The sequence below is a fragment of the Dendrobates tinctorius genome, unplaced genomic scaffold (genome assembly GCF_039654945.1).
Source record: "Dendrobates tinctorius isolate UK_male_01 unplaced genomic scaffold, ASM3965494v1 ptg000028l, whole genome shotgun sequence".
NCBI lineage: Eukaryota > Metazoa > Chordata > Amphibia > Anura > Dendrobatidae > Dendrobates > Dendrobates tinctorius.
This window is the reverse complement of record NW_027361696.1, coordinates 99456155-99474671: the sequence shown is the minus strand read 5'-3', so window position 1 is coordinate 99474671 and position 18517 is coordinate 99456155. Positions and strand designations below refer to the sequence as shown.

Sequence of the window (18517 nt, the reverse complement as noted above, 5' to 3'; positions counted from 1 at the left end):
CATATACCTTACCGAGCTATGAACTTGGTTTATGCTGTCAGGTTGTGAACATTAAACCCTAATCTCACAACTTAATTACAAAGAATTAATTTAGCAAAATGTCACTTCTCTAGGTGCTTTAGTGCCCTCTATTCATAGCTAAATCATATTTTCTATGTAAGTTAGAACTTAAAGAAAAATGTAAAGGGGTTTTCTGACCTTATAGAAAATAAAGAAAACTGTGTCTGTATGCAGATAATGCTATCGTAGCTGAGAAGAATTTACCTATATCATTATCTGGCATAGCCCATGCAGCACCGTTGTTTTCATGCTGCTTAGCTTTGTAGATATTTGGATTACTAATGTAAAGGACTCCAGTTCAGCTCCTGTATAATTTGCCTCTATTTAGCGCTGCTTACATGCTCCTGTTTTACAAGGTGTCTTTACAGACAAAACATTAAAAACCCATTTAGTCAAGCCAAGAATCGGTCAGTGTATGTTCTTAACAACACTTGTTGACGATAATTGGCTAGTGTAAGTCTTCTGCTGGCTACCCAACGAATGAGCAAGACACTTGTTTGTGCAGTGAGCTGATCAATTGTGTCAGCATAGAAAAAAATCAGCAGCACATTGTCTCATGTAAACAGATTATGTATTTCTTAGCTATTAATATTCCCATTCTTATTTTGAGGACACTTGTTGATGAGTCGGTAAACAAACACTCATTAATGGGTCCAAATTCGCCTGGGCCTTTGGACATGGCTATTCTAGGACTTTTCACAATCCACTGTTTTTTGCCCAGCATATGAAATTCACCTCCTCTGGTGACTGGAAAGTAAGATCAAGGTAGTTGTAGAGATATGAAGCAGAGGACAGGTTGTGCAATTTCCAAAATTTCAGGAAATGGGAGATAAACATTTTTTCAAATTCTGAAAATGTCATAAACCACGGGATAAAAACTAGGAGCATGGGCATGTGTCTGCAAGTCATATTGGCCTACAAGATATTTAAACGTTAAACATTACATAAATAAGTGATACAATCTTCATTTAAACAATTAGCATACAATTTTTGAAGATCAGAAATCTCTTTAAATGCTCTCACAATTGTTTTTTTTATTACATTTTACCCTGTGTTCCACATTTGGACTTATCAATAAATAATTTTAGTATGTTTCCACTTTTATTCAATAAACCATGGGTTCAGAAATAAATGTTTCATTCCAGGATATGAATTCACGACAGTTACTTCATAGACCTAACATAAAAAAGAGAACACGACCTAGCTCCAAAATGCAGCTTTCACTACTGCTCTTGTTTTTCATGCATTAAATAAATTCACCATTGACTCCTCCCTCTATAGACCCATATTGGATTGTTACTTTTTATCTTTTTCTGCCGATTGTAGTCGAGTTTGAATAATGTATATAACTCTGGTTCATAAAATAAAATGTGAAGCTAATAGCATTTTTATATGTTAATCACTGGTACCTAAAATCACAATGACAATGACTGAGTCCATAAATGGATCAAGTGTTGTGAATACTTTGGTATTAATTTTGAGGCTGATTGTTAAAATCCTTTAAAATTTTTGGTATAGATATTTGCAATTCTAAAAGTGAGGCCAATAACTGATCACTCTCATTTTGTTTCCAGCTCAGATATTGTCAATTGTGGTTGTAAAGGTTTCTAGCTGGAGGGGATCATGAGTTTGCTCAACCATTGACTTGATGGTTAATGAACTCATAGCGAAATTCAGTTCTAAGCATGTTTTCACCACATTTTTGCTTGTCTCCAGGATTATTATCAACCCAGGAAACCACGTGAAGATTAAAGAAGGCACGCTTGGATTCTTCATAGCAAGTGATGCCAAGGAAGTTAAACGGTAGGTTTATTACTATGGTTTATTACTATGGTAGTAACATAGTAACATAGTTTTGAAGGCTGAAGGAAGACCTTATGTCCATCTAGTTCAGCCTATTTTTAGTGCAGCTGTTCTGCATTGTTGATCCTGGGGAAGGCAAAAAAACCCACAGAGTAGAAGCCAATTTTCTCCATAGGGAAAAAAATTCCTTCCCCTAAGCTGGGTCAACCATCTACCTATAATATTATGTTATTCATAACCTTCTATACTGTTACTCACAAGAAAAGCATCCATTCCTTTCTTAACCCCTTCACGACCCATGACGCCTACGTAGGCGTCAGGAAAAGCAGTGCCCAAACGACCTATGACGCCTACGTAGGCGTCATGCTATAAATAGCCCCCCTGCGGGTCGGGTGACCGGGGTCACTGAAAGGTCACCCGACCCGCACACAAAGGACCCTTCAGAGTTAACACCTGGGGGTGTGGCTTAGCCCCCACGTGCCTACGATCTCTCTGATTGGCTGTTAAAAGTGAAACTGCCAATCAGAGCGATTGTAATATTTCACCAATGAAAATTGGTGAAATATTACAATCCAGCCATGGCCGATGCTGAAATAGCATCGGACATGGCTGGACACCGAGACCCGACCCCCCCCACACCGACTGACGGCACCGATCGGCTGCCGCCACCGTCTGACGGCACCGATCGGCAGCCGCCGTCATGATCTGCCCCTCCGTCTTCCCTCCGCCCCCCAGCCCTCCGATCGCCCCTCCGATCACCCACTCTCACCCTCCTTTGTGCCTCCGACCTCCCGCTATCCGTCCCGGTGTCCTGCCGTCCAGCGTCATGGGCGCCGCCATCTTGCAAGATGGCGGGCGCATGCGCAGTGCGCCGAATCGAATCTGCAACGCTGCAGATTCATTCATTTATTTTGATCACTATGATAAACTTTCATAGTGATCAAAATAAATAAAAAGTAAATCACCGCCCCCCTTATCACCCCCATAGGTAGGGACAAATAATAAAATATATATATTTTTTTTTCCATTAGGGTTAGGTCCAGGGCTAGGGTTAGGGTTAGGGCCAGGGTTATGGCTAGGGTTAGGGTTGGACTAAGGGTTAGGGTTGGACTAAGGGTTAGGGTTGGACTAAGGGTTAGAGTTGGACTAGGGGTTAGGGTTGGACTAAGGGTTAGGGTTGGACTAAGGGTTAGGGTTGAACTTAGGGTTAGGGTTGAACTTAGGGTTAGGGTTGAACTTAGGGTTAGGGTTGGAATTGGGGTTAGGGTTGGGTTGGGGTTGGGATTACGGTTAGGCTTGTGGTTGGGGTTAGAGTTGGGCTTTCGTTAGGGGTGTGTTGGGATTAGGGTTGTGGTTAGGGTTATGATTAGGGTTAGGGGTGTGTTGGGGTTAGGGTTGGAGATAGAATTGAGGGGTTTCCACTGTTTAGGCACATCAGGGGCTCTCCAAACGCGACATGGAGCCACCATTTATTCCAGCCAATTTTGCGTTCAAAAAGTCAAACGGTGCTCCCTCCATTTCGAGCCCCGACGTGTGCCCAAACAGTGGTGTACCCCCACTTATGGGGTATCAGGGTACTCAGGAAAAATTGCACAACAACTTTGGGGGTCTAATTTCTCCTGTTACCCTTGGGAAAATAAAAAAATGGGGGCTAAAATAATTAATTTTGTGGAAAAAAAAGATTTTTTATTTTCACGGTTCTGCGTTATAAACTTCTGTGAAGCACTTGGGGGTTCAACGTGCTCACCACACATCTAGATAAGTTCCTTGGGGGGTCTAGTTTCCAAAATGGGGTCACTTGTGGGGGGTTTCCACTGTTTAGGTACATCAGGGGCTCTGCAAATGTAGCATGACGCCCACAGACCATTCCATCAAGTCTTCATTTCAAAGCGTCACTACTTCCCTTCCGAGCCCCAACGTGTGCCCAAACAGTGGTCCCCCCCACTTATGGGGTACCAGCGTACTCAGGACACACTGGACAACAACTTTTGGGGTCCAATTTATCCTGTTACCCTTGTGAAAATAAAAAATAGTGGACTAAAAATAATTTTTTGAGGAAAAAAAAATATTTTTTTATTTTCACGGCTCTGCGTTATAAACTTCTGTGAAGCACTTGGGGGTTCAAAGTGCTCACCACACATCTATATTAGTTTCTTGGGTGATCTAGTTTCCAAAATGGGGTCATTTGTGGGGGGTTTCCACTGTTTAGGTACATCAGGGGCTCTGCAAACATAACATGACGCCCACAGACCATTCCATCAAGTCGGCATTTCAAAACGTCACTACTTCCCTTCTAAGCCCCAACGTGTGCCCAAACAGTGGTCCCCCCCACATATGTGGTACCAGCGTACTCAGGACAAGCTGGACAACAACTTTTGGGGTCCAATTTATCCTGTTACCTTTGTGAAAATAAAACATAGCAGGCTAAAAATTTATTTTTTGAGGGGAAAAAAAATATTTTTATTTTAACGGCTCTGCGTTATAAACTTCTGCGTAGCACCTGGGGGTTCAAAGTGCTCACTATGCATCTAGATAAGTTCCTTAGGGGGTCTAGTTTCCAAAATGGGGTCATTTGTGGGGGAGCTCCAAAGTTTACGCACACAGGGGCTCTGCAAACACAACATGGTGTCCGCTAACGATTGGAGCTAATTTTCCATTCAAAAAGTCAAATGACGCTCCTTCCCTTCTGAGCCATGCCGTGCGCTCAAACAGTGGTTTTCCCCCACATATGGGGTACCAGTGTACTCAGGACAAACTGGACAACAACTTTTGGGGTCCAATTTATCCTGTTACCCTTGGGAAAATAAAAAATAGCGGGCTAAATAATCATTTTTGAGGAAAAAAAATTATTTTTTTATTTTCACTGCTCTGCGTTATAAACTTCTGTGAAGCACTTGGGGATTCAAAGTGCTCACCACACATCTAGATAAGTTCCTTCGGGGGGTCTAGTTTCCAAAATGGGGTCACTTGTGGGGGAGCTCCAATGTTTAGGCACACAGGGGCTCTCCAAATGCGACATGGTGTCCGCTAACGATTGGAGCTAATTTTCCAATCAAAAAGTCACAAGGCGCTCCTTCCCTTCCGGGCCTTGCGGTGCGCCCAAACAGTGGTTTATGACCACATATGAGATATTGATGTACTCAGGAGAAATTGCCCAACAAATTTTAGGATCCATTTTATCCTGTTGCCCATGTGAAAATGAAAAAACTGAGGCCAAATAAAATTTTTGTGAAAAAAAAAAGTACTTTTTTTTTTTTACAGATCAATTTGTGAAGCACCTGGGGGTTCAAAGTGCATACTATGCATCTAGATAAGTTCCTTGGAGGGTCTAGTTTCCAAAATGGGCTCACTTGTGGGGGAGCTCCAATGTTTAGGCACCCAGGTACTCTTAAAACAAGACATGGCAACCGCTAAACATTCAAGCATATTTTACATTCAAAAAGTAAAATGGCGCTCCTTGCCTTCTGAGCCCTGCCGTGCGCCCAAACAGTGGTTTATGACCACATATGAGGTATCAGTGTACTCAGGAGAAATTGCCCAACAAATTTTATGATACATTTTATCCTGTTACCCATGTGAAAATGAAAAAACTGATGCTAAAATAAAATTTTGGTTGGAAAAATTAAAATGTCCATTTTTTCATTCCATGTTGCTTTAGTTCCTGTGAAGCACCTGAAGGGTTAATAATCTTCTTGAATGTAGTTTTGAGTAGCTTGAGGGGTGCAGTTTTTAGAATGGTGACACTTTTGGGGTATTTTCTGCCATTTAGACCCCTCAAAGTGACTTCAAATGTGAGGTGGTCCCTAAAAAAAATGGTTTTGTAAATTTTGTTGTAAAAACGAGAAATTGCTGGTCAACTTTTAACCCTTATAACTTCCTAACGAAAAAAAATGTTTCCAAAATTGTGCTGATGTAAAGTAGACATGTGGGAAATGTTATTTATTAACTATTTTGTGTCACATATCTCTCTGGTTTAACAGAATAAAAATTCAAAATTTGAAAATTGCAAAATTTTCAAAATTTTCGCCAAATTTCCATTTTTTTCACAAATAAACGCAAAAATTATCGACCTAAATTTACCACTATCATGAAGCCCAATATGTCACGAAAAAACAATCTCGGAATTGCTAGGATACGTTGAAGCGTTCCTGAGTTATTACCTCATAAAGGGACACTGGTCAGAATTGCAAAAAATGGCCAGGTCATTAAGGTCAAAATAGGCTGGGTCATGAAGGGGTTAAATTCATTCAGTGAGTTGGCCATCACCACTTCCTCAGGAAGAGAATTCCAGAGCCTCACTGCTCTTACCGTGAAGAACCCTCTTCTATGCTGGTGCAGAAATTGTCTTTCCTCCAAACGAAGAGAATGCCCCCTTGTTCTTGTCACAGTCCTTGGTACAAACAGTTCATTGGAGAGATCTCTGTATTGCCCTCTGATATACTTGTACACATATATTAAGTCTCCCCTAAGTCTTCTCTTTTCTAGAGTAAATTGACCTAATTTTGATAACCTTTCTGGGTATTGTAGTGAACCAACTCCATTTATCATTTTAGTAGCCCGCCTTTGAACCCTTTCAAGTTCAGTAATGTCTTTCTTGAGCATCGGCGTCCAAAATTGCACACAATACTCCAAGTGTGGTCTGACGAGTGATTTGTACAGAGGGAGAATTATGTTTTCATCTCGTGTCCCCAGACCTCTTCTAATGCATCCCGTGACCCTATTTGCTTTGGTGGCAGCTGCCTGACACTGGGCACTCCAATTTAGCTTCTTATTGACTAAGATGCCTAAGTCTTTTTCCATGTCTGATTTCCCCAGCAGTTTCCCATTTAGTAAGTAATTGTAGCATCTGTTTCTCCTTCCCATGTGCATAACCTTACACTTATCTGTGTTAAACCTCATTTGCCATTTTTCAGCCCATTTCTCCAATTTACTCAAATCTGTCTGTAGTTGCAAACTGTCCTCCTTTGTGTTAACTACCTTACATAGTTTTGTATCATCTGCAAATACTGATATTTTACTGTGTAAGCCTTCCACTAGATCATTAATAAATATATTAAATAGTAGGGGGCCCAATACAGAACCCTGTGGTACCCCACTAGTAACCCTGGCCTAATCTGAGTATGCACCATTAATAACCACTCTTTGTTTTCTATCACTAAGCCAGCTACCTACACATCTACACACATTTTCCCCTAGCCCAAGCTTTCTCATCTTTCTCAGGTTTATGCTTATTTCTTTTTTCATATTGACTTCAGTTATGTTGCTCAAGGTTATATAGGTTCTTTACCATCTTACAACAACCAATCTTACAACATGTCCTATGGTAGATTAATTCACTTTCCTGTAGAACTTTGTTGAAATATTATTTTTTACTTCTTTTTTATGTGTTTTTGATGCTAACTAATTTCATCTCATTGGAAAAAAACTGCAGTAAAAATGCTGAAAGAGATGTTAGATGTCTTGTTATTTTTTTTTTAATTTAACCTTTTTCTGACATAGGGCATAATAGTACACCCATATCGGACTCCCCCTGTTTGGTGCGGGCTCAGGCGCTGAGCCTGCATCTTTCTGGGCACATGACAGTTGATCTATACAGCTTACATGTGCCCACAACAGCCACGGGTGGAATTGCGATCCACCCACAGCTGTTAACTAGTTAAATGCCGCTGTCAATCCCTGACAAAGGCACTTAACTTGCGCTTACCGGAAATGCGTGGGAAATATCGCTCACCGGTGACCCCACATGATCGCAGGTCACTGATCGGTTGGCAAGACAACCAGAGGTCTACATCAGACCTCTATGTTTGTCATTACCAGATTGCTATTAGCGCCGCCCCGTGGTCGGCGCTCATAGCAAGTGAGCCTTTCTGCTACACACAGGCGATCTGATCACTGCCTGTGTGTAGCAGAGCCGATCTGACAAATGCAGCTTCTAGTCTCTCATGGATGCATAGTGTGATGTATAGTGCACTGTTTATATTTTAATATCTGTCACTATTCATCACAGCATTATGTGTATGGTGCGTGTTTGCGGAAAGTGCTGAGTTACGGCAATACTGCAGCAGCCCTGTCAGTTGGGAGGTGGCATGTGAAGTGTGTGACAGAGGGAGATCACTTCCTCTGCAGTGTCGTTGCAAGGTGCTATTGAGTTTTTATGGCAGTCGGAAGCCTATTAATGGCCTCCGTATCTGTTATATAGCCCAGCCTATGAGATCCTAGTTTTATTGCGCACCTAAAAAAGTTTATTTGGGAAAATAAAAAAACTCCACAAAAAGTCACATGTTAGATATCGCCGTGTTTATAAAGGCCCATACAATAAAAAGATATTATAACTTGTCCTTGCTGTTTTTGTTAACCTTGCCTAAAAATTAAACAGTTACATGTATCCCAAAATGCTACCCATAAAAACTACAGTTCATTATTTTAATAATAATCTCTCGTACAGTTCTGCAAACTGAGAAAAGAAGAAGTTAGTGATCTCACAAAATGATTTTTTAAAAATGATTTTCTTGAGCAGAAGTAGTAAAAATGTATAAATAGGATATCACTGTAGCAGGAGAGTAATGACCCTCTGCGATTGCAACCAGGCGTGTGTGGGAGGGGGGCCCGCTCACGTGAGCACTTATTTCTGCTGACGTGTCTTGCTGCACAGGGATCCGCTGGGGAGAGGCAGTGCACAATGAATGGAGAGGCAGTGTGTGCGCATGATCTTCAGAGCCCCAGGTCTAAGTATTGGTGGGTGCCATGGCAGTCGCACCTCCAGCAATTGGAAAGTTATTGCCTATACTTGAGATAGGAGATTAGATTCAAGATTGAGAACACCCCTGCAAGGATTGTGGTTAAGTAGCAAAATTAAATAACACGGGGTGGGGGTATTAAACTACCCTCCTTTATTGTAGTGCGTGAATTAAAAAAAGACTGTTAAATTAAGGTGGTGTTACTGCAGTATATCACAGATCAACCAATTAACAGTTGCACAAACTCTGCAGGTCCAGCACCTCCCTATGTCATTTGAATCTGTGGATAATTATTTAGAGACTTAAACTATTATTCCCATTTTCATTATGTGTTTCAGCACAGCAGTAGTACACCATAATCAGATTTAGCCCTTTTTTAACCCAATGTGGAATAATCTGTTTACTCTGACCACTATACAGTACCTACGCTGTAAAAGCCTAAAACGGCACTGTTTGGCCTGCCCTCATCTTTTATAGTCCCTGCTATAGCCCCCATGATTGGTTGTACTAGACACTGTGATATGATAGTTGTAGGACATTATGGGAAAGCTTGCCTGGCCGTGACTGACTATTTGCTTGATCTCTGAGTCTTCACAAGTGTTTGAAATGGTGCCAGGTCTTTTATTTTGCCAATCTTTATGAATCAAATCATAGATTACTTTAATTTGCGGGAACCAGCGAATTTTAGGAAATACGTCTCGAATCCCATTCTCTGTGCTTCAAAGAATCTATTAACACTTCTATTTTTGGAAGCATTCTTACTTTGCAACATTTTGTCCACCCTGCCTTAAACATTAGTATAGTATTGCACTGTACTAATGTCATACGAGTTTTTGTATACTATTCAGAAGTACTGTGAATTACAGTATCAGTTAAAAGTTGTGAACTTTTTCATTCATCTGAGCTAGTGGTTACGGAGCCTCAGACGCTGCAGTCCGCGCCCGAGGCTCCATCAGTGAATGACGGCACATCGCGAACGTGTGCCACTTTACGGCATGCGTCGCGATGCGCCCGACAATGGGGCTCAATGGCAGCGTTAACGGACTGCGTTACACCGCGTTATACCGCATTATACCGTGGTGTAACGCAGTCCGTCTAACGGATTGCCTAAACGCAGTGTAACCCCGACCATAATCTTATAAATGTGCCCCTGCTGTGTACTGTGTAATGGCCAGGTCTGACCATACAGGAACATGGTCTGATCATGCCACAGCTCCTGAGCAGGGGGGGAAGGAGGAAACTATACAGACATTACAGTATGGGATTCACACCTGATTCTTTTTTTCACTGCCTGTTCTTAAACAATGCTTTTCTTCAAAGAATCATTTGTGATCCTGTGCTGTAATATCTGCATAGGTTTTTTCTCCCTCCCAGCCCAGGAGATATGGTATGATCAGGCCATGTCCCTGTGTGGTCAGACACAGCCATTACATGGTACACAGCAGGGGCACATTCATAAGATTATCTCAGCACAGGAACATTTTATTCATACACATTTAATTGTGGAAATTACTATTCCAAGATTTATTGATTAGAATGAACTTTTGTTTGTGGGAAACCCCCTTTCCGTTCTCAATCTTAGCCGTTGTATTAATACCAGTGCAACTACATCTGATGGATGGCACATGGCACCATATGCAAAATCAGAAGCCTATGGACCCTAGGGCCCTATATAATTTTATAGGCAGCCTATTACGGCTCAGTACAACATAAGGTTTGCATGCATCTAAAATAAGGTGATTTGAATGCTTCCTAGCTTTCCATGATGGACATTAGTCAAGATCTGTTCTTTAAATAGCATATTCTAATTAGATTCTCTGTATTGTTTTTCCACAGTGCATTCTTCTATTGCAAGGCTTGTCATGATGACATCACAGATCCCAAAAGGATAAAGAAATGTGCATGCAAGCGACGTGAGTAATACTTTATATCAAAACTAATTTACATTTTATGCCCCTAATTAAAAATTTTGCCAAAGAGTGAGACATAAAATAGTTTATTCAAAACTTTGAAAATAGGAGCTCTGGTCCCATCATAGATTGTACGACAATAATATATAATAGATTGCTCATGATAGAAACATATTAGAAGGAAACTTAGTGGGATAATGGAGTAATATAATAATAATAATACATAATACACCAGACAGGAGAATGTAATATTGTTTAAAAGTAGGTTCCTCCAGTACCTATCTATCTATCTATCTATCTATCTATCTATCTATCTAATAAATCTATCTCTTATGGTACCCTTCAAACAAGTACCCACTCTTCCAGTGTTTATCGCCATAGTTTGCCCCATGAATGGGTTTACGACAAGTCTAGGTATTTCAGTGAAGTGAAAAAAGAGGAAGGATAAACTGATAAATTGAGATAAGCTTAGTATTCTGTTTAATTTCACTTCTTACATACCAACTGGTAGAAGTTGGCTTATTCGATGCATACCTTTTTCTATTTTGATAATATATCTCACAAGCGCCACAATCTCCTACATAAACATTTGGGCAGCCTGCCGCTGCCACTATGGATTTAAAGAGTGAAACTAAAATGGCTTTCTACTTTTTATTTTTGTGAGGCTAGTGTGAAGCTATCCTGATAAAATTAAAATTGAAGTTATAACTTCTCTGGTACAGCGATCCAATGGTCTCCACTGGACCAGAAGTAATGAGGTCAACCGACTGCTGAGGCCAATAATTGGCTGCAGGACCAGGTGTGGTAGTCGGGATGTCATCCCTTCTGGCACAGCAGAGACAGTCCAAGTATTTGCACTGGAGTAGGGCCGTTGAGCATGGCTTCTTTTTTTATTTTATCGGGATGGCTTTTTACTGTTCATTTTGAAAAAAAAAAGAGCAAATCCCCTTTTAATAAAATAAGTGTATGCAACAAGCTAAAGGGGCCTGTCATGTTGAAAATGATGTCTGGTCTGCATGCAGGAACCTACAGAGCCAGAGGAGCTCATCAGGTTGATGTACATTCTATATGGGAAAAGATTCACTAATCCCTGCGTTTTATACTCTTTGAAATCTCTGGTTTTTGTACATATGAGTTCTGTGGGTGGTGCCGTTCAGTGATAGAAAGGTTTCTTTGAATGACTGAAATAGCAGACAATTACTGAGTAGGACCACCCACTGGACCATCCACTTACAACGACAAAGGATTTCAGTGAATAAAATAAAAGTTTTACTGAATCCTTTCCCACAAAATGACCTATCATTCTGCTCAGCTTCTCCTCTATATAACACTATCCACAGATCAGACTGTATGTGCAACGTGACAGGTTCCCTTTAAGGCAAGTTGGAGGTCTAGATTGTAAACAGATGAAAATAACAACAATAATACACAATTATGGATTATACAGTGGCATGTAAAAATGTGGGCACACCTGTTCAGTATTACAGTTATTGTGAACAGTTAAGCCTAAAGTTAAAGATGACACATTTCCTTTGTATTTTAGGCAAAACATATATACACAGTATATATATTTGTAAAAATTGCAAAAAGGAAAATGGGCCAATGCAAAAGTTAGAGCACCTTGTATGGTTAGTACCTAGCAGCACTCCTCTTTGACAGTATCACGGCTTGTAAACGCTTTTTGTAGTCAGGGGACTGTAAGGGCCATTGTGAAACGTTCAGCTTGTGCCTTTTGAGGTAGCCCTCCTCTTTTCAACTTCAGCTTTTTTACAGATGGTGTTATATTTGCATCAAGAATTTGTTGAAATTTCATTGAGTCTATTCTTCCTTCTACCCATGAAATATGCCCTGTGCCATTGGCCTCAACACAACTCCAATGCATGATTGATCCACCCTCATGCTTAATGGTTGGCAAGATGTTCTTTCCCTGAAATTCTATTCAGTTTTTATTCCACACATTCCTTTGATCATTGTGCCTAAAGAGTTCTATTTTAACCTCGTTGGTCCACAGGATTTGTTTCCCAGGCTTGTTTAGATGTTTTTTTGCATACTTCTGATGCTGAATTTTATGGTGAGGAAGCAGGAGAGATTCTCTTCTGATGACTCAGTCAAGGCGGAGTTCCGATTTGCTTCTCTCGTGATCCTATGAGCAGCTCTCACTGCGATTTAGCTTGGTCTTCCAGACCTTATCTTGAACTCCACTATTCCTGTTAACTGCCATATCTTAATTAGACTTTGAACTGAGGAAAGGGCAACTTGAAAATGCTTTGCTATCTTCTTATAGCCTTTTCCTGCTTTGTGGGCCTCCACCATTTTCATTTTCAGAGTGCCAGGCAGCTGCTCAGAAAAACCAATTGCTAGAGTTTTTTGCACAAGGTTAGAGCAAGCTGGATTTTTATAAGGTTGGGAAATTTGCATCCCCTGGCCTTTCCTAACGATGATGGTGAACAAACCATAACCATAACAGGCTAATTAAGGTCTGAAACCTTGGTCAAAGCTATCTGAGCATACATATCTCCAAGGGTGCCCAAACTTTTGTATCAGCCCATTTTCCTTTTCTAAATTTTAAAATGTAAAAATTGACAATATATATACTTTTTTTTAAATACAAAGGAAATGTGCCATCTTTATCTTTAGGCCTTTAGAGATCATTTAATCTTCAACTTGCTTAGCTGTTAACAATAACAGTAATTTGGGGTGCTCAATCTTTTACATGCCACTGTATATGATAGAGTAAGTGCAAACAGAATGAGGATGTGAACCGAAACGAGACACATTAGTGATTATGTGCCTATATTCAAGAGTTTACAATCCACCATACTTAAAAAGGGCCTACTCTTGTTTCTTTTTTAGTTAGTAAGTACTTACATTTCTGATGATGAACAATACTGGAGCATCTTTTATGGCACCTCAAAGTTGTCAGGTTCCTTTGCTATTTCTCCTGGAAATATATGAATAAATTGACAATTGAGAGTTACCATTTACCTTGTTAATAATAAGTTTCCCTTCTCATTCTGAAATGTCCATTTGTCTATGGACATTTCCGCTTTCATATTTCCCATTGACATGGGTCATGGCAACATCCTGCCAGTCCTACATTTCCAGGGGGAATTCCAGAGGAACAGAACATCTACTAAAAAGGATAGCTGATACAACAAATTCTCTTGAAATGACATTAATTCCTGACTTTTCTTTTGGGGGTGCCATAGCTCTTGCACTTCTCTAGAATCATTGAAACAAAAAGTGCAAAAGTTAATCATAGTCTGTAAGGAAATTAAAAGGAGAAAAAAAATCAATGTGAATGCTAATAATTACTGTCTTTTTTTCTCTTTCTATCCACGTGTCCCAACACTATTTGCTCTATTTGCTGCCTTGGACATTCTCTGATTAGTTATTTATTGTGAGTACATACAGAGATTTCTGTAGTGAGCCAGAGACTCACTTTAAGCTATGGGGTCTTTGTGGCCTGATAGCTGCAGACACGTTTTAGTATCTGTGTTACATCACTAAGGTCCTGTGCATGAACCTCCACATTTTATCCAGTCGTGTAATGTGACTGTGTAGAAAATACAGCAGTTTCTACCTGAACTATGGAACGCACGGAAATGTTATAAGATAGTTATTGTAGGGAGCTGTATACTAAAGTAAAATATGGTTTACTGTCGATTATAGAAGAGGCAACAGGTAGTGAATACTGTCGTCCCCATCTAATGAATTCATAGAACAAATAGCTTTACTGCAGGTCAGTGAGACTTTCCTCCAGGAGACTTACTGTATAACTTCAGTAATTGCCACAAAATGGTGCACTTAAAAAAGATTGTCAAGTTTTGGATACAACCTCCACAAATGGCCTTCAATGGCATAGCTACATAATATGATGTCCTCTACATAGGGTTTCTTTCAGAAATGATTGAAAACCCATTCTAGTCAGAACTCTAAAAGGCAGCCCTTCATTAGATTCTGGACTTGTGCAGAGAAGTGAGATGGTGTTGTCCCTGGCATCATCTGCCCAATGCGCATGTGACCAATGTTGGTGGAGGAGAGTCCCAGACTCATCTCTGGTAGCTCATTTACTCCTGAAAGGGAGACGGTCATTAGAACAATGGGCAGCATGAATCAGGGCCTGGCTGTGTATTGTATCATTTTGAAATGTGTTACATTTCAGAGAAAACCTCATCTGAAAAGCCCGCCCTATGTACACATGGGTATGACCTGTCAATCAACTAAAATAAGACAGGGAGAAGGCGGCCAGGGAACAAATCAGACTTGTTAGGTCTCTCCATATGGATGACTTTCTAAACTATGTTTTCTTTCAAACGTTGCAGCATTTCAGAGGAAGACATACTTGTCTACAGTCGCATAGCCAGGCTTTGATTCATAGCGACTGTGGATTGGCAGCATGAATCTAATTACAGGATCCCTTTAATGCAGGAACACCATTTTTGACATGATCAAGTTGGAATATTAAACCTGAGCTGCATAATGGCATGCTGTTGGCTTAATGGCCCAAAGTCTAGTCACAGGTTTTCTTTAAATGTCCAGGGCAAGTGGACTTGAGCTTTTACATTGTGATTTATTTCATAATGAAAAAACATAGTACATTTTCTTGCTACTTGTCCACATAACTATTCATATTCTGATTGATGATTACAATATACTTTAGTAATTGGTATGATTGTGTGAATTCCCCATGCAAAACCCTCCAAGGACATACAAATATAAGTTAACAGTCCATGCATCGTCACTTTCTGTTTAGTTTTCCTACCTTATTACAATATATGTTGCATGGACTTCAGAAGCTGTTTGAGTCCTTATTTAAAGACACCCTTTTAAACAATTTATCCATGTTGAACTGGCCACACAATGTAGTAGTGACTGCAGAGTGGAATAAAATGTTTTTAGGGTTTTTTTTTTTTTTTTTTAGTTTTGCCTCTCTGTTTGTGAGATATTAGCACGTAATGAGTTCACTTTTTTAACATTCATTCCTCTTGTATGATGCCGACCAATCATAAGCAGGTAGTAGCGCACAACAGAAAAAAACACAGCCTCACCATAGCTTAGTAGCTTAGAGCAGGTTTCGCAGTGTGCGAGACGTGTAATGTCAGACAGCTCTGGTCAGTGTGGTAGGGTCAGCACGGCTTAGTTTAGTTGTGTAAGTTCATAAACCCCTCTATTAGCTCCTCACCTCTCATAACACTGTCACCTCTACTGTGCTGACCCTGCCCCAACACTGCCTGTCCAGAGATTTGATAGTATTACACTTATGTCTGTTATGCTTAAATTGTATTCACTCTGCAGTGAGATCAAAGCAGCTTGTCAAAATTTGTCTCACACGGATATAGTCTTCTTGTTCTCGGCAACTCATGTGTGAGATGTAATGACACCCTGCTCTGATTTCTCTGCAGAGTGAGTAGACGTTGCCTTGAGCACAACAGAAATAAGTGTGACACATAAGTCTGACACATTAAAACCCTCATCTCCAGCCAGCTATTGTGGGTGGAGGGACAATGCAGCAATGGTGACTGTGTTATGAGAGGAGCAGTAATGTGACACAGCTAAACTCAGCTGTGCAGCCCCTCCTCCCACACTGACTGCTGTGACTTGAAGGTGTTAGTCATTTGTACTCTACTCCCAGCATTGTATAATCATGCAAGTAGGTTAGACCATGAGATCAGGGCTGTTTCAGTACATCTCACACACTGAGAAACCAGCTCTCAGCTATGGTGGGGGCCTGTTCTTTTTCTGCTGTGTTGCTGCCTGGTTGTAATTGGGCAACCACTTCACCACCTGGCTACTTCATTTCCTTTCCGCGGACATCCCTACTATCATCATGGGCGACTTCAACATCCCCATTGACACTTCCCTCTCAGCTTCCACTAAACTTCTATCTCTCACTTCCTCCTTCGGCCTCACTCAATGGTCTTCTACAGCCACCCACAAAGATGGCCACACACTGGACCTCATCTTCACCCGCCTCTGCTCCCTATCTAACCTCTCTAACTCACCTCTTCCTCTCTCTGACCACAACCTTCTCACATTCTCTTCCCTCTCCACTCCATGTCTACAATACCCACCCCACAAACTTTCACACCCTCGCAGAAATCTTAAACACCTTGACCTACACTCATTCTCTGAATCCCTCCTCCCTCTCACAGATATAATTTCCTTACACAATGCGGATGACGCTGCTGCTCTATATAACACCACAATAGCTGTAGCTTTGGAATCTGCTGCCCCACTTACACATACCAAAGCTCGCAAAATCAACTGACAGCCCTGGCACACCAGCCTGACCAAAGAACTGAGACGAGCTTCCAGGGCTGCTGAGCGCAGATGGAAAAGATCCCACTCCAACGAGCACTTCATCTCATTCAAACAGTCTCTCACTACTTTCAAGACCACACTCGCCACAGCTAAACAAACCTACTTCTCATCGCTCATATCCGCCCTGTCTCACAACCCTAAACAGTTATTCAACACCTTCAATTCTCTCCTCCGTCCCCCAGCACCTCCTCCCTCCCCACTCATCTCAGCTGAAGACTTTGCCTCATTTTTCAAGCAGAAGATTGATAACATCAGAGACAGTTTTGGTCAACAACCCCCAGAGCCCCTCCTCCCGACTTCCCAGCCCTCCACCTCCAAAACCAACTTCTCCACCATTACAGAAGATCGACTCTCCACTCTACTCTCAAGATCACATCTCACCACTTGTGCACTTGACCCGATCCCTTCCCACTTCATCCCAAACCTCACCACAGTCTTCATCCCAACCCTAACCCATCTCTTTAACCTATCACTAACAACTAGTGTTTTCCCCTCAAGCTTTAAACATGCCTCAATCACACCTATCCTCAAAAAGCCCTCTCTTGACCCATCCTCTGTATCTAGCTATCGCCCTATATCACTTCTCCCCTATGCCTCCAAGCTACTGGAACAACACGTCTACCTTGAACTGTCCTCCCATCTCTCTTCTTGCTTCCTCTTCGACCGCTTACAATCTGGCTTCCGGTCACACCACTCCACCGAAACTGCCCTTACTAAGGTCACCAATGACCTCTTAACCGCCAAGAGCAAGCAACACTACTCTGTCCTCCTCCTCCTTGATCTGTCGGCTGCCTTTGACACAGTGGACCATACCCTACTATTACAGACCCTCTCATCCCTTGGCATCACAGACTTGGTCTTGTCCTGGATCTCATCATACCTAACAGACTGGACATTCAGCATCTCCCACTCACACACCACCTCCTCACCTCGCCCCCTATCTGTCGGAGTCCCACAAGGTTCAGTCCTAGGACCCCTGCTCTTCTCCATTTACACCTTTGGCCTGGGACAGCTTATAGAATCTCATGGCTTTCAGTATCATCTCTATGCTGATGACACACAGATCTACATCTCTGGACCAGATATCACCTCCCTGCTAACCAGAATCCCTCAATGTCTGTCCACTATTTCATCCTTCTTCTCTACCAGATTTCTGAAACTTAACATGGACAAAACAGAATTCATCATCTTTCCCCCATCTCACGTGACCCCCCCAACGAACTTATCCATTACAGTAAATGGCTGCCCACTCTCCCCAGTCCCACAAGCTCGCTGCCTCGGGGTAATCCTTGATGCTGATCTCTCCTTCAAACCACATATCCAAGCCCTTTCCACTTCCTGCCGACTTCAACTCAAAAATATTTCACGAATCCGTTCATTCCTCAACCAAGAATCTGCAAAAACCCTAGTCCATGCCCTCATTATCTCTCGCCTTGACTACTGCAACCTCCTGCTCAGTGGCCTCCCCTCGAACACTCTCGCACCCCTCCAATCTATTCTAAACTCCGCTGCCCGACTAATACACCTGTCCCCCCGCTATTCCCCAGCTTCTCCCCTCTGTCAATCCCTTCACTGGCTCCCCATTGCCCAGAGACTCCAGTACAAAACCCTAACCATGACATACAAAGCCATCCACAACCTGTCTCCTCCATACATCTGTGACCTCGTCTCCCGGTACTTTCC

At 41.6% G+C, this 18517-nt stretch overlaps 1 protein-coding gene across 22 annotated transcripts in view; it reads left to right on the top strand.

Annotated features, from left to right (window-relative positions):
• The window catches only part of KCNMA1 (potassium calcium-activated channel subfamily M alpha 1), an 867158-nt gene that overhangs the window by 664965 nt on the left and 183676 nt on the right, over positions 1-18517 (top strand). For all 22 annotated transcript variants that reach the window (XM_073571201.1, XM_073571213.1, XM_073571218.1 and 19 more), the window contains 2 exons: positions 1777-1863; positions 10437-10513. In XM_073571201.1, the coding sequence (XP_073427302.1) occupies positions 1777-1863; positions 10437-10513 (164 nt within the window). The remainder of the gene's footprint in view (positions 1-1776; positions 1864-10436; positions 10514-18517) is intronic.